Raw genomic sequence first — 14,551 nt, forward strand, 5'->3', positions numbered from 1 at the left:
ATGACCACATCTCCTGCTGAGGAACTTTGTTTTGTTTTTTTTTAATTGGGACGGAGAATGTCAAAACCATATTGTCCTGAATGAAACCTTTTGTGTGTATAAGAGCAGTGATGAAGACAGCTGATGAGGAATAAATCAACCGATGCCTCTGAGTGCGCACAATACTGCAGTGATTGCTTCTCGGTATTCTGAAGCATTGGGAGGCGCGAGCGTGCACCTTTTCCTGTTTAAATTAGCCATCGCACAATCACAGAATGAAACCCCAATGAGATGGAAGTAGAACACTCTTCCTATTTAAGAGATGAGCAGTGATCAACATGATACAGTGATTGGTCTAAGATGACAAGACATGAAATTAACTGGCATCAGAGTTTTGACTACACAGAGTCCTGTATATCTTCACAAACCAAAACAAGCCCACATAACATAAGAGAAGCATAGTAAGATTACAACAGACTGCAAAGAAGCAGAAACCCCCTTCCACACTGATTCCAGGAGCCCTCAGAAATCCACAGTGTGAAGTAAGGCGTCTTATTTCCAAAGACCAAAGTGCTGACAGCAGAGAAATCGTCACAGATGGCTGGACTGCCTTTAAAAAATAATGTAGAAGCATGCATTTACACCAGCTAGTATATCTATTGCTAGTGTACACTTACAATATACAACTATACAGAAAAGGTTGGAAACACGGTTGATTTAAAAAAAGTGTGAACAATTGACAGGTTCAAAAACAAAGGTTTAAAATTAAAGTAGAAATGTTACTCTCCTGACATCCTCGACTTTTCTTTTTTTGGTTCACGCAACAAAATATTTAAAAGAAAGAGAAAAAAAGCTTTTTGATGTGTAAATATATATTAAAAACATTGATGAAGACGATGTGCAAATTTGATTCATTGCAAGCAATTGCATAATGTAGCTTAAGTGATGGTTTCGAGGTGGGGCCAGGAGGAAATGGGTGCAAAAACAAAGGATCAAGACCAGCGAGTCATGGCTTCAATGAATGATTCTCCACAGCAAAGTTACGCAACTAAATCAAACTCAGTGCTCAAAGACCATCCCATAGAACGGAAACATTCACACTGGGAACACACAAGCAACAAAAGTTACATTAAGTAGCATATTGATACAGACTAATTCAAATCCTTTTTGTAATTCATAATTGATCTGTGAGCCGAGACGCTTAATTTCACGTCCCGAGAGATCCGCACAACATACGAGCACATAATCCGCCCCAACAATACACAGCACCGAGTACATTTCCTTGCCATTCAAGATTTGGATATAAAAGTAACACTGCAAGTAAACGCAACACATTGTAGGAAGTCATGATAACCTTTGAAGGAGCTCAGAGCTCCTACAACTACTCCAACAGTTTCCTAACTGAAAACAGGACTCCTTTTAAAGGGTTTCCTCCAATCTAATTTACCGTGGTTCTTGGGAATCATTGGACAAAAAAAAAAAAAGGAAAAGTTGAAATCCAAATGTGGTTCAACTGTTTACAACTTGTAGATGCAAACAACCCAAAATAAAGTTTTAAATGTAATAAGCCAACAAAAGGAAGAAAAACATTGTGTTGCATGCCCCAAGTCCTATTTACGACTGATAAATAAAATCAATAGGGTTGGTTTCGCCATGTTTTCCCTTGAATGGATCAAATAAATTAATCGATAATTATAGAGAAAGCGTGCAAACACAAATAAAACAAGCATGTCTTAAAATATATCAAACACTGGTGTATGAAAATTCCAACACTGGATACGCAGTCTGCACAAAGACGTCTCGACAAACCAATGAACTTATAATGTAACAAGTGCAATGAAGGTCCATGTGCAAATTGGCAGAATTTGCAAATTCACCATTTTCATTTAACAAAAAGCGACGGATGGTGATATCTTTGGATGACGGTGATTACAGATGAGCTTTCAGAGCGAAGCACTTACAAACTGAGGAAAGAAAATGAACACTAAAGAGGATCCTCTCAGTCAGTCATTACACAGACTGTTTACATTAGTTAAAAAAAAGGCAACCTGAAAGCAGACAAATAAATACGATGACTTGGCATTTAAAACACGAGCGCAGCATCTTCAAACACTACAGCTCTTTAGATGTAACTACAGGTACATATACGCACGTGATGATTCTGCTTGTCTTCAAACAGACAACGATGTGAGGGGTAAAGATTAAAAAAAATGTTTCAAAAGGAAACAGTTTTCTTTAACTGAAAGGTGTGAGTCCACACTAAGGCAATGACATTTACAGATGGGTGGTAATGGGACAGAAAATAAATACACAAACATCTTTCCTCCTTGATGTAGTAAATTACAGGGCTGTCATCTTTTGGCAGGTGAAAAACAAAGATGGAAGGATGGGGCTGTGAGAAAATTTGCAGAGGCTCAAAAGAGTCCAGTGAACATTTCTCTGCACCCCAACCTCTCTCCTCCTCTTATTCCTCTGCTGGCTGGACAGTGTCTGTCTGTGCTCAAAAACAAGACTGAGACAGTTTTATAGTGAAGCCCGAGAGGTCAGAGGAAGGGGAGTGATGACACCCGTCGGTGTGGGCTTTAACAGTCTGACAGAGATGAACAGTTAGTGGTAATATTTTGCCGACCCTGTGCCACCGGTACTACGGCACCTCCAATAGCCCAGTTCCATCCTGACCTGTCTGCCCGGTCGAGGCAGATGGACGAACAGCAGGACGATTACGGCGAGGACGAGGCAGCTGCGTGGTATTTGACGAAGGCGATGGCTGCCAACTCTTTGCAGAACTCCTCCAGCACAATCACCCCCTCCAGCAAGGTCATGTGGTCGATACTAAAGGGAGGGCAAACAGAAAGGTGAGAATATCCCCTGAAAGTCACCTCAGAACATACGACCCAGAATCATGTGGAAGTACGTACGTGATGCCCTCTGGCTCCATGCCTAATAATCTCTTCCTCACAAGCAAGAGTTTGGGTGTGAAGTCTGGGATACGGTGAATCCTCAACATGAGATCTCCAACCACCTAACACACACACACACACACACACACACACACACACACACACACACACACGAATGCAGAGCAATTACAAAAACACAGCAGCTAATTTGAGCAACAGCAGTAAATCACATCTACTACTATCTAAAACTACTTTTACATTGTGTTCCACTTCAGATTTCATGGATTTGAACTGACTCCCACAATAAAACGAGTTGGTGTTGTAGCCGGTAAGAAGCAGGGTGAGCAAGATTACCATGAAGCCAGATTCAAAATGGCACGCAGCAGCACTAATCAATCAAGAAAAGTAATAAATCTCCCAGCACACAAATTAAAGTTGGGCTTTGAGCTCTGGGCAACGAAGTGTCTCCTATCAATGATGGATAAGATAATTACACTCTAATGGATCAGTCACACTAGAATGAAAAGAGGACAGCTACCTCCTTGCAACCAGAAACATTGCTAGTTGCCCAGGGGTTGCACTGAAATCGTTTTGCATTTGGGGTCCAACTCCAAGCAGCTGCAGTGACCACTTTTTATTTTTTGTACAGGGCAACTACTGGGAGGCAAACTGTCTCCAAACAATCTGACTCGAGCTGAGTCCAGTCACTCCCAGACAGACTGACAACATGTTTCCAACAATCCTCTCATCTGAGACATGCCTCCTTGCAATAGGGGACTCGACTGAACTGGTTTCCAACTGGTTATGTTTATAAAAGCAATTTTGCCAAACATCTTTGTGATTTTGCAGCAACTATGTCAATATTTGAGAAATATTTTCACCGATTAATCGCAGTTAATCATCGTATTTTCACAAACAGATTGCATGTAATTGCCGACTCAATCCCATTAATTCCCAAAGTGACAGCAGACCGAGTCCATCTAATCGCCGTCTTGTGCATCAAAATTCCTTTGAAGACAACAAATGACTCGAGCGGTCACATCCTGGTCAACTACTTTAAAAGGAAACAAGATTGCAAGTTGCAGCTGTAGCACAATCAAGATGGGCACCTTACCCTGACGATGACAGAGAACAGGGACCTGCATCCAGGGGCCAGGTTGATATAGGGGTCCAGCAGGTATTCATTCAAGTGAGGGTGTGGCAACAAAGACAGTTTGGACAGCACGGCAGTCACCTGCAGGTTGACATCATAGGGCTGGAGGACAGAGAGGCAAGAAGATTTAAATAAATTAAAATGATCTGATCGAGAGTTTTGAAAATTTTCCTTCACAATAAGTAACATGAAAACAACACAAAGTGAGAGTTTATTTACGTAACCGACTGACTGACAGCTTTTAGTTTTGATTTCCTAAATACGCTCCAAACTCTACTTGAGTCATTCTGTTCATTCATGTTCTGCTTGAGCATCTCCGATTCGCAACAACAATGTCACAGTTTTAGGTCCGAACATATATACGACGTGCTGTAAACTTTTAAATCTTCAAAAGTATTTGATATGTGAAGCTAATTTATTTTATTGTTGTTTCTGTGGTACAGCTTGTTATATTTGCTCAACCCAGCATGAAAATCACGTTTTATTCATTTTTATAACTCAGAATTTGCTGTTGAAACTCAAGTGCACGCTTTATTTTACAGTGTGAAATTCAACTATATATCACAGAGAATTTTTCACTAGTTGTCTTTTGCACTGTGAAGTTTTTTATCGGTGTGTACTCAAATATAAGATTTTGTTTCATATTTTTACTAGTCAATTATCTGACATCTTTTTAATGTATCTGTGCCAGATTACAGATTCTGATTAATTCTGATGGTAAGAAAGGGCAAGGAAATTATCATGATTTTGTCTTTAATATTTTTTCTCAAAGTGGGTCGACAGACCATTTTTGAAAATAAACAAAATTACATATCATGAAAAGTATTTAAAGTGACGCTACAATTTCATATTATTAAAAGTTTAATGTAAATTGGACACTGGTGAGCAGAAGGGCCGTGTTAATTTGAAACAAACCCATGTTCCAAAGAGTGAATATTTCCTTTGAATCTTTATTAGTCATCTTCACAATGACCGTAAAGTTCTGGCTTTCAGTGGTCATTATTAAGCAAACAAAATAGAAAATCTCTGTAATCTCTGTAAGCCCAACATGAGAGGCATCACTCACAGTAAACTGCAAGCAGCAGTGTTTCATTTTTTTCTGACAGCAGCAAATCTAATAACTGTTGGAAGTGTGGGAACATTAAATCAGTTTGAATAATCAACTAGTTTCATTTTAATTTGTGTGGATCTCACTCGACAGCTGTATTTACACTACTTATTTAATTAGAACTAAAGTTGAACTTTTTTTTTTTTTAACCTTCTCTTGCTTTACTGGAACGGAGGAGTAAGAAGGAATTAATGCATATATCAACACTACAGCAAGCACTTGATCTGAATTATGAAAATACTGCAGTACAGATTACACTCACTTGATCTAGGATGCGACCCATCCTGTCGAAGAGAACCTTAAGGAAGTGGCCCTCAAAGAACGGGATGTCCAAGTTACACTTCTCAAAAGGCTTTGGATTTCCCCTCCAATCCCACCGCTGGCAGATGCCACAATAGTCCCTGAACTGAGAATAACAATGAAGAAAAATAATAAGCAGCAATACAGAATGAGCTGCTGCAGCACTGTCAGGGGATCAAAACAGTCCCAGAGAGCACTGTGACAGATTTTTCTCTATTTGTTGTCCAGTGTGTCACAAGCTTTACAGTAACCTACAGCACTCTCACCTGTCTGTGTGCATCTCTGAGGTAGGTGTCGTATCCTGTGCCTTCAACGTGATATGATGACTTGGCCTCATCGGGGACCAGACACAGGAAACTGCAGGTGACAGAGTTTAACAGTGAGAACTGAGCTGAGCTGAGCGATGCACGGTGCATCACCATGAACAAACTGCGCACCTGTTCACGATCTTGTGGACTTCTGTTTTCCCCTCAGACTTTGAATGGTCAGGACTTTGTGGTGGAGAAGTGCTGAGCCAGTCAGACCCAGACAGCTTCCTCTCTGGAGAAAGGTCATCACCAAACAGTGGATCCTCCTCAAGATCTCTGTAGAGAAAACATTTATTCATAAAGTGATTTGCCTCAGATCCCTGCGCATTTGAGAAAACCCACATCTGCATCACAGTATTTTATGGCCCTTTGTGTGTCTGTGGCAGCTTGGAGCTTTGTATGTCCTTCAAGGCTTCAAATTGATTATTTGAGAAAATATATTATAACACTAATGCATCAAGCAACTGAATGCTACTGAATGAAAAACAATCAATTACCAAGTGAAAGAAGCTCTTATGAGAGTTCGTCTTAATTGAGATTTTCATTACTGTGCACAAGAAGAAACATGCAAATTATTTCTCATTATGTTTCAGTCTCACACAGCCTTGATTTATGTAAATAATTAGCCGAGTTGCATTTTTGTGAGCCTACATAATCAAGGCTCAGAGGAATTTGACCAATTAAAACACACACTAATTATGCATGAGAAGTAATAAGATATCTTGAAAACACAGCTACTTCATGCATTGGTTTTATTTCAAAATTGTTGCATTTGTGCAGAGGATCTTCAACTTCCAGCAGCTCAGGGGAGGTTAAAGGTCATAAGGGGGTCCTTACACAGCATCATGAGGCTGGCCATTTTCGAGCGGCTCCCGCTCTTCCTGTGGTTTATTCTCCAGGTAATTCCTCTCCTCCAGGCTGCGCAGCACCAAGTTGTGGAGGATGTGCTGGTTGGGCTTCTGGATTAACTGCTCAAATAGCCGCAGGGTCATGATGCTGATCTGAGGTGGGATAAAGAAAGGAGTAAGGCTCTTCTCATTCAATAAGTGCAAAGAGTGCAAAAGCAGTTAAGCTAGTTAAGTGTTTTCTCACTAACAGAAAAGTAGGCAGCGACTGCTGAAGAATCAAACAGATGATTCAGCTGCCTTTTGTTTGATGAAAAAGACTACAATGGCTCTTACAGATACTAATTAAAATTCATGGGCTTTGGGTTAATCATATGTTTCGCTGGAACTCAGAGTCCTTGAAAGGCAGATGGCCATTTATGCTTTTTAAAGATATTAGCTACAATTCAGTATAAAAAAAAGTGTAATATTAAGGCCTGAATGAGTTGGGTTTGCAGAAATAAATAGTGGTAAAGATGCATGCAGTATAATAACCTCATCTGACAGGTGATCACAGTGCTCGATGAGTCTGTGTCTAAGTGGATTCTGAGCGATTGTAGCTGAAGTCTCGGGTTCTCTCTCCTCTCCCAGCAGGAAGTAAACCATCTCCTGCAGCAGAGCCTCCGATGTCACCTGCCTTATGATTCTGTTCAGCAGAGCTGTCGAGGTCAGGATGCCAACCTCAGACCTACATGAATGCACAAACCCACAGCAGCAGTCATGACAACGCCTGTAGCACACTGACAGGACCACAAACATGATGATTGATGTTTCAAAGAGGGCCTCACGTCTGCATAAGCTGTGGTTCCATCACAGAAACAAAGAATCTTTCTCTCACTGCTTTTGCCATCACTGCAGCTGCTGACTGCAAGACAGTGAAGACAAGACAAAAAAATGTTGTTCAGCCTTTTGTGTATTTAATTTATTAAAAAAAAAAAAAAAAACTTCCTTGGAAAGACTCTTTTATTCTGTCTGTTCATGATATGAGTCATCAAAATACAGTGAGTCAGCACTGGGTAAGAACCTTCTGTGCTTCCTTGATGAGCTGATCACAGTAATCAAGCCAGGACAAGAAGGAGATGAGAGCCCTCTTCCCTGTGAAGACAGCAGCATCCTCCTTCAGGTTATATACATCTAGACTAAAGGAGGGAGAAGAAAAAATACAGGTATTAAAGGACGGATTCAAATAAATCAAATAATAAAACCACTAAAAATAGTATTCAGCAGAGCACACTATTTCAGGAATAATCAGATCTGCAGATAAGTATTTATGAGTCACTTTATTTAGTATGAAGTTTTACTGAGAAATTTACCCCCAGTTGACCGACTCTACAGTCTCAATGTCCAAGGGGTCCATGGACTGTGGCAGGGCTTTATAAAAGGAGACCAGCCTGTCGGTGAGAAGCTCACAGAGCTCTGTGTTTTCAGTCAAACACTTGGCAGCAGCAGGCTCTGGTAAACTGACCAGCAGCATCAGGCCCTCACAAGCCTTCACCACAATCCTGCCATCCTGTGGACAGGAAAAATATATGACACAGCTCATGATTTCAAATTGAGAGCTTCAAAAGAGAAAGACTTTACATACATAAATAAATCATCTTCATACAGGGAACACTTACAGGACTCTTTGTGAGGTTGAGCAGGGAGGTGACCAGATTGTAGTTGTTGCTGTTATTGTTACTTGTTGGACTGGATGTGGAGACAGCAGCTGCAGCCTGTGGTTCATCTTGGTGGTCAGCTTGTTCCTGTGCCAGAAACTGACCAGTGTCTGGAGACAAGGCGTTTTCCTTCCCCCCTTCTGTTGCCACAGGGCTCTTTATCTCAGGTCTCTTTGACTTATTCTAACAAACAACGTCAAGGATAAGACATACTCTCTGAATGATGTGCTTAAAAAAAAAAAAGAAGAAATATTTGCTTGTGAAATATTTCCCCAATTGTGCAGATCTCTGGTGCCCTAGCAGCCTACCTCTAAGAAGAAGTTGACGAGATAAGGGTCCTGCTTCAGTTTGGCACAGACTATACAAAGGAACTGGATCTCTTCATTTTCTGTAGGAGCAGCAAGCACCTCACCGCACAGACGGATCAGTTTCTGACAGGGTCACGTCACAGTCACAAAACAAGATCCAAGCAAGTTACACAATGTGTCAGTTAGCAGAATATTTTTAGGAAATCCAGACTGCAGCACTTCTCACCTGTACAGGTCTGTGGACGTTGATGTGTGGCAGGAGGGGCTGTCGAATATGTGCCAGCAGCTTTGTGTAGAAGGTGAGCACCTGCTGCTTCATTCCAGGAGGACACTGGTGGGAAAACACCATTTATTGAACTTCATGATGCCAGTGACAGTTTTTGTATTTACTGTTACTACTCGTGACAGAAAGTGTCAGCCTACACCAACCTCCATAGACCCAGTGCTCACAGTTTAAATCACAACCTTGCTATTCAACAATACTGCTATTTACACACATAGAAAACAGACCAATTCTGGCTCCATCAGTCTGTGACAGTGACAGCATAATGACATCCAGACACAGAAAGCTTTAACCTTGACTGTTTCCCACAGCTTCATTCAGACGTTGACACAACACTGACAGAACAGGCCTATTTATGTGCTGCACACTAGTTTTGACAGTCAGGTTACTTAAATGGGCGTCTATATTGTGACAGTTGTTTCTTGTTAATCTGACCAGTCACTGACACTGTCTTCACGGCAGTAAGGATTTACTGTAAATTTGTATTTTACAACAACAACATGTCAGTCTGAATGAAGGACATGAAACTTGCTCTGCAATTTTCGGGAGTTTTATGTTCACCTCCAGCAACTAAAGCCTTGCAAATTGTCCTTTGCACTCTTCAATGTTTATAGACTAATCGTTAGAGCTGGAAAGTGAAAAAATCCTTAAGCTTAGATTTTTTTTTTTTAAGTGAAGAGAAAAAAAACTGCTTATCATATATTTAGGAACAATAATCAAACAGACTATTGAACAACCAAAATAACTGGATATTTATAGTTTAGCAGCATATCTTTACCACAGCTATTTCGTAACAGCAAACACCTTTGAAACCCTTCAACATAACCTGGCCTCCACCTCACTAGAAATGTAGCCAAATGCTGTGCTAACGCAGCCATCAACTATTTTAACTGGCCTGTACTTTCAACTCCACCTGTACATTTCCTGCTACTTTCTCGCTGAAGTTTTTTAATTTATCAGTGAGAGAATTACAATCATCAACTCATTATAACAAAAATAGTCATAGTGTCAATATTAGGACTCTATGTTTACTTTCCTGTATGTAGTCAGCAAAAGCATGAGTGCCTTACATCTGCCTTGCCCAAGGTGTAGAGAGTCTCCAGGATCTTATGGTGTAAGAGATACTCCATGCAGGGTCCTGTCTCTCCAGACTCCCTTTCGGCTTCCTCCTGGGTCAGGATGTCCAGCATCTGTTCCAGGTGGGATGGGATGTTGGTGTCTGTAACTGGCGCTTTGTCATCTAACAAGCAAATTCATAGAAAGATATGAGAAATATTAAAAACATGAGGGGAAAATGCCTTACCAATCTTTAGCAGTCCATGCAACAGCTTCATTTGTTTTTCACATTTTTTGTTCACATACAGAAGCACAGCTAGTAACAACATAACACATTTGTAGTTACATTTATAAAATATGTCAGTCATCTTTCTGACACACTGCATAATTAGGAAAGTTTGATCATCAATTGTGGACAGTGGTGTGGACAGTATTAGTTCATTTTGATGGCAGCCAATATTACATTTGACTGCACAGTAAAGTTTTTCCATTTAATCTTCTTTTCACAGAGTGGGGAGCTTCTAACATGCGCACCGATATTAGATTGGTGCAGTAAATGACAGCATCAAAAATAAGAACATCAGGCAAAACCAAACAAAGCTACTTGTGACAAGATTACCCCCCCCCCCAAAAAAAAAAAAAAAAATCACTACATGAATCTGTGTGGATGTCAAGATATAGATTCTAACTTATTGTTTCAGACAGTCCTTACCAGAAGTCTCAATGTAATAATGTGTAATGGCCTTCCAGTGATAGACAAAGTCTTCCTGTAATGGCAGCGAAGGGGCAAGCTGAAAAAGAAATTTTGAAAAGATGAGCTTATGATAATCGAGAGACTAATGATTATAATTACATTTCTACATATATCACTCACTTTCAAACAGAGACATTAATATATTCTCGTGCTAAATGGTTCTCATGTGCAGCTACAAGACACCTTGATTGTGATGTGATCGCATTTCAAGCCCAGCAGTTTGCAAAAACATTTATAATGGCGTAAACGATTTCGTTGTCAGGTAACATGAGAGTTTTACTATTTGAAATCTACTTAAAATACATAAACAAATATAACAGTATGTCCCAGAGTTGTAAGTTGATTTTGGACGTTTACTCAGTAAGTGCTATTTAGAAGTGGATTGATAGTCTGACCGCATTTGAAGTCAGAGTTATTCACTTTGAGTTGCCTGTATTGTGCGTGGTTTCAAACAGCTGGAAAACAGAGCTGAGACACGTTATTACTGGTTTCTAGCTAGTTGTCTGCCTGGCGTGATAGCATGCTAATACTGAGTTCTTAAATACTGCTGAGGAGGACAACTCACACATGTTCCCTTTGGTATTAACGTTAAGGCGTTTGCGCAATATCAAACACGGTTACCCAATTATTCTGACACCACTCCTGAAGACGAGAGCCTTCTGTTTGAAACGGGATAGCTAGCTACAATGTTAGCTTAGCATCTCGGTGGTATTATAAGCTAACTCGGCATCTATCAAGCTCAGTTTACCAAGCTATATGCAGACAGATGACATGCTGCAATTACAAAAAAGGCTACTTAGTACTTTGTCATGGCACATACTCAGGCACATTCATAGGTAACCAGAATGAGCAAACTGACAACAAAAACACAAAGCGCTAACGTTAGCCGAAGCTAATTGGTTAGCTTAACAATTAGCTACGATAGCCTTGTTTGGCGTAGTGATATATGGTGTCTGGAAAACAAAAGAAAGACGTAACACAAAAGCCAGGCAACAAATAAAATCAACATCGGTTAAAAACTTACCGCTTCTACAGCGTGCTGGAGAATGGACGTAAATTTGGAGAACATTTTGTTCTTCGACTGGACTAGTTTCTCTCGAGAAGACCTAGAGAATTCCTCTATCTTCTTCTTCCTATTGCTACTACCTCGATCCAGATTGGAGGTTTCATACAATGACCCTTGTAACGAAAGAAAAAAATGTAAGCAATAAAACACGTAGCACGTTGTCGACAACAGGACTTTACAGGCCTGGCACAGGTACTGTAAACAAGACGTCTACAGAGAGTTAACGTAGGCTCACTTTGGACACGGTGGCACTTCCTTCGCCAAACGCTTGTTATGGAGACAACCACCAGGGGGCGTGAGAGCACTAAACAAGCCCTTCTGATGGTTGACAACTATCAAGGCATACTAATTGAGTTATAAACCAATAAATTCAATAACAAACCGAGATCAACATTCAGTTAAACATGTTCGCTTCATATATTCAGTGGCACAGGTTTAGCCACCGATAAGCTCAAGTGAAGTGTTAATTAATAACTATAAATACTCTCCCTGATAATGCACTGATTTCCCATCTGAAATTAGGCGTTTTTTCCGCTGCAGGACAGAGTTTATATGCTTGCTTAAAGTGTCACTTTAAGAGTAAAGTTTAGGAGGTCACGTGAGGGAGGAGTTTGCCAGAGAAGTAGTCATATTAATGGGAAAACAGGGGGGGAAACAACAGTCACATCTCCTGAGTGCTGTCAACTTTATGATTTAGACCAACTCACGTCCAGAACAGCACAGTCATCCCCGGCAGAAAGTAGGCTATACCCGGTTTAACGTTTAGGTGAGCCGACAGCAGCTGCAGGCAAGGAATTTCAAGCATGATTTAATTTATTCCTTAATAATTCCGTGATATTAGGTTCAAATATGGGCACAAACTTGTTGGAAAATAAGAGAGGGGGGGAAAAGGGATGCTGCCTGATCCAGGACACGCCCTGTCGCTGGAAAGTGCCTCTTCACCGCTCGTTCTAGTCTAGTCCACCAAATCGCAGGCTGTATGTGTGTCCTTGCGCTCAATCCCAATAAATGACAGGCTCAAACTTAAAGCATCAGAAATATCCCACTGTCAACCTTCTGCACAGCTGCACCGGGCCATCTTCTCCCGTTCATTTCGGCAAAGAAAGAAGAGACTCTACCTACCGGGCATGTCTGCTAGAGGTGAGTATCTTTTGCCGCAGAAGCCTTCATAACAGTACATACAGAGGGGGGAAAGTCTCTTGATGTTGGAGGAGGTGGTGGAGGAGGAGGGGATCTCGGTTCGAGGATGGGTGAGATGGAGAAGGGAGTCCCGCTGCACCGTCTTACGGAGGATCGGGCTGCGGTAATGACACTGATATTGTAAGTAGGTTACACCGGTGCATAGCTGAAACTACAGCTTCCACCGCTGCAGTCTTTCTCCCTTTTTTCTTTTTTTTAATAGCCTACAACTTACTTCGTTGCTCTCCATAAAACCTAAAGATAGATCTAAGCCTTAAAAAATGACAAGCAGCTCTGTGATTGCTCTGTGATTGCTCCTTTAATCAGGGAGGTGCGTGTCATTAGTTCAAACCTGCTGGCTGTTGGTGGAGAATAGTCAGTCAACAGCAGGCGTTTGATAATCATCATTTGGTAAGGATTAACCGGTGAGATCAGGTGATAGAAAGTACCTTTTATTTATTTTATTATTATTATTTTAGAAAATGCATGCTAAATACAAACTATAATTCCTTGCAGTCTGAGTTGTCCAGATGTTTTTGCAAGATTGACATTTTTTGGCTGAGTATGAGCAAACAGTTCAGGCAGGTGGATAAGAGGAGCTTGTTTCCACAGGCTTTTGTGCTGTCTTGGATTTCTGTCAGGTGACCTTGCGCTCAGGCACAGCATCCAGCTGTTCCTGCTATAGCTGTGATCAGATGGTCTGACTGACCAGAGCTGAATAAAAAGCTAAACATGGCATCAGGGTTATCATATTAAATCTGTAGTTTGGTTCATTATGATCAGTCTGATCCATTTAGTGGGTAAAACAGCATCGTTTTTTGTTTTTTTTTCTAAAGAAGCTGACTATTCAGCAGATATCTCCCCTCCAGACTCTATATGACAGAGCCTTGTATAGCAAGAAGGCTTTGAACTCCCTCCCATTACCGATGTGGACTACTGTATCTGCTGGTGGAGATCGATGAAGCTAAGAGCCCACTGCTTAAAAAGTGCCCCTGTGGTACATAGATGTGATTAGCACACTTAAGCTCCTGCAAACAGCCAATCACCATTCCTGGGAATTAATTGCATCCTACATCCTATGGTTGTATATGCCAGTCATCTCCGTGCTGTTTAGACAAACATGAGGTTACTAATATGTGGATAAATCAGGCACAAACAAGAGCTTTTTCATCAGTATGTCACATCAAGTCATCTGACATTACATGTTTGATAGTATAAAACAATACACACGATTATTCTTTTGTTGTAACAATCTTTCTTGGCAAAAAATCCTGATACCCCTGGAAAGCCTGTTTATTTCTCCTTAAATGCTTCCAATTTATAAGGAAAATGCATTTGTGGGTTGAAACAGCAGAGTTGATGTAAAATTTGCCACTTTGTCAGTGGCAAACAGCTTATTCTCCTTTTGACTCTTGCACATGCGAGCTTGGACCCTGGTAGAGCGGTCAGTTGTTGTCTGCTCCAAACAGGCCATGTTTGACAGATCTGGTTAGGGCTTGCGTCATCTGCAAAGCTAAGTTGCAGCAGGTGAGCCCTGGTACCATTTCCAAATGGAAGGCCAAGTACTGTATGATGGTGATGACGAGATTCTGCAACCAGTGGACAATACCATATT

At 40.8% G+C, this 14,551-nt stretch overlaps 2 protein-coding genes across 3 annotated transcripts in view; one reads left to right on the plus strand and one right to left on the minus strand.

The window, feature by feature from the left end:
• Window positions 1-29: 29 nt before the first annotated feature.
• Window positions 30-12,896, minus strand: fhip2a (FHF complex subunit HOOK interacting protein 2). Of its 2 annotated transcripts, none has more exons than XM_076891863.1 (18): window positions 12,880-12,896; window positions 11,716-11,870; window positions 10,650-10,728; window positions 9,952-10,121; window positions 8,825-8,929; window positions 8,599-8,721; window positions 8,252-8,473; window positions 7,946-8,142; window positions 7,657-7,771; window positions 7,421-7,497; window positions 7,128-7,320; window positions 6,586-6,749; window positions 5,878-6,024; window positions 5,707-5,797; window positions 5,403-5,546; window positions 3,994-4,134; window positions 2,898-3,001; window positions 30-2,811 (listed from the first exon to the last, which is right to left on the minus strand). In XM_076891863.1, exons 1-18 carry the CDS (start codon window positions 12,884-12,886, stop codon window positions 2,700-2,702), a joined length of 2,346 nt encoding a protein of 781 aa, XP_076747978.1. In that variant the 5' UTR covers window positions 12,887-12,896; the 3' UTR covers window positions 30-2,699. The 2 variants fall into 2 exon arrangements, with proteins under 2 accessions (XP_076747978.1, XP_004559756.2); XM_004559699.4 differs by lacking the exon at window positions 12,880-12,896 and adding an exon at window positions 11,993-12,036.
• ablim1a (actin binding LIM protein 1a) overlaps window positions 12,474-14,551 on the plus strand; it is a 41,634-nt gene continuing 39,556 nt past the window's right edge. Inside the window, exon 1 of the transcript XR_013101409.1 lies at window positions 12,474-12,897. The gene's annotated coding sequence lies outside the window, so the exon portion shown is untranslated. The remainder of the gene's footprint in view (window positions 12,898-14,551) is intronic.

The sequence above is a fragment of the Maylandia zebra genome, linkage group LG13 (genome assembly GCF_041146795.1).
Source record: "Maylandia zebra isolate NMK-2024a linkage group LG13, Mzebra_GT3a, whole genome shotgun sequence".
Taxonomy (NCBI): domain Eukaryota; kingdom Metazoa; phylum Chordata; class Actinopteri; order Cichliformes; family Cichlidae; genus Maylandia; species Maylandia zebra.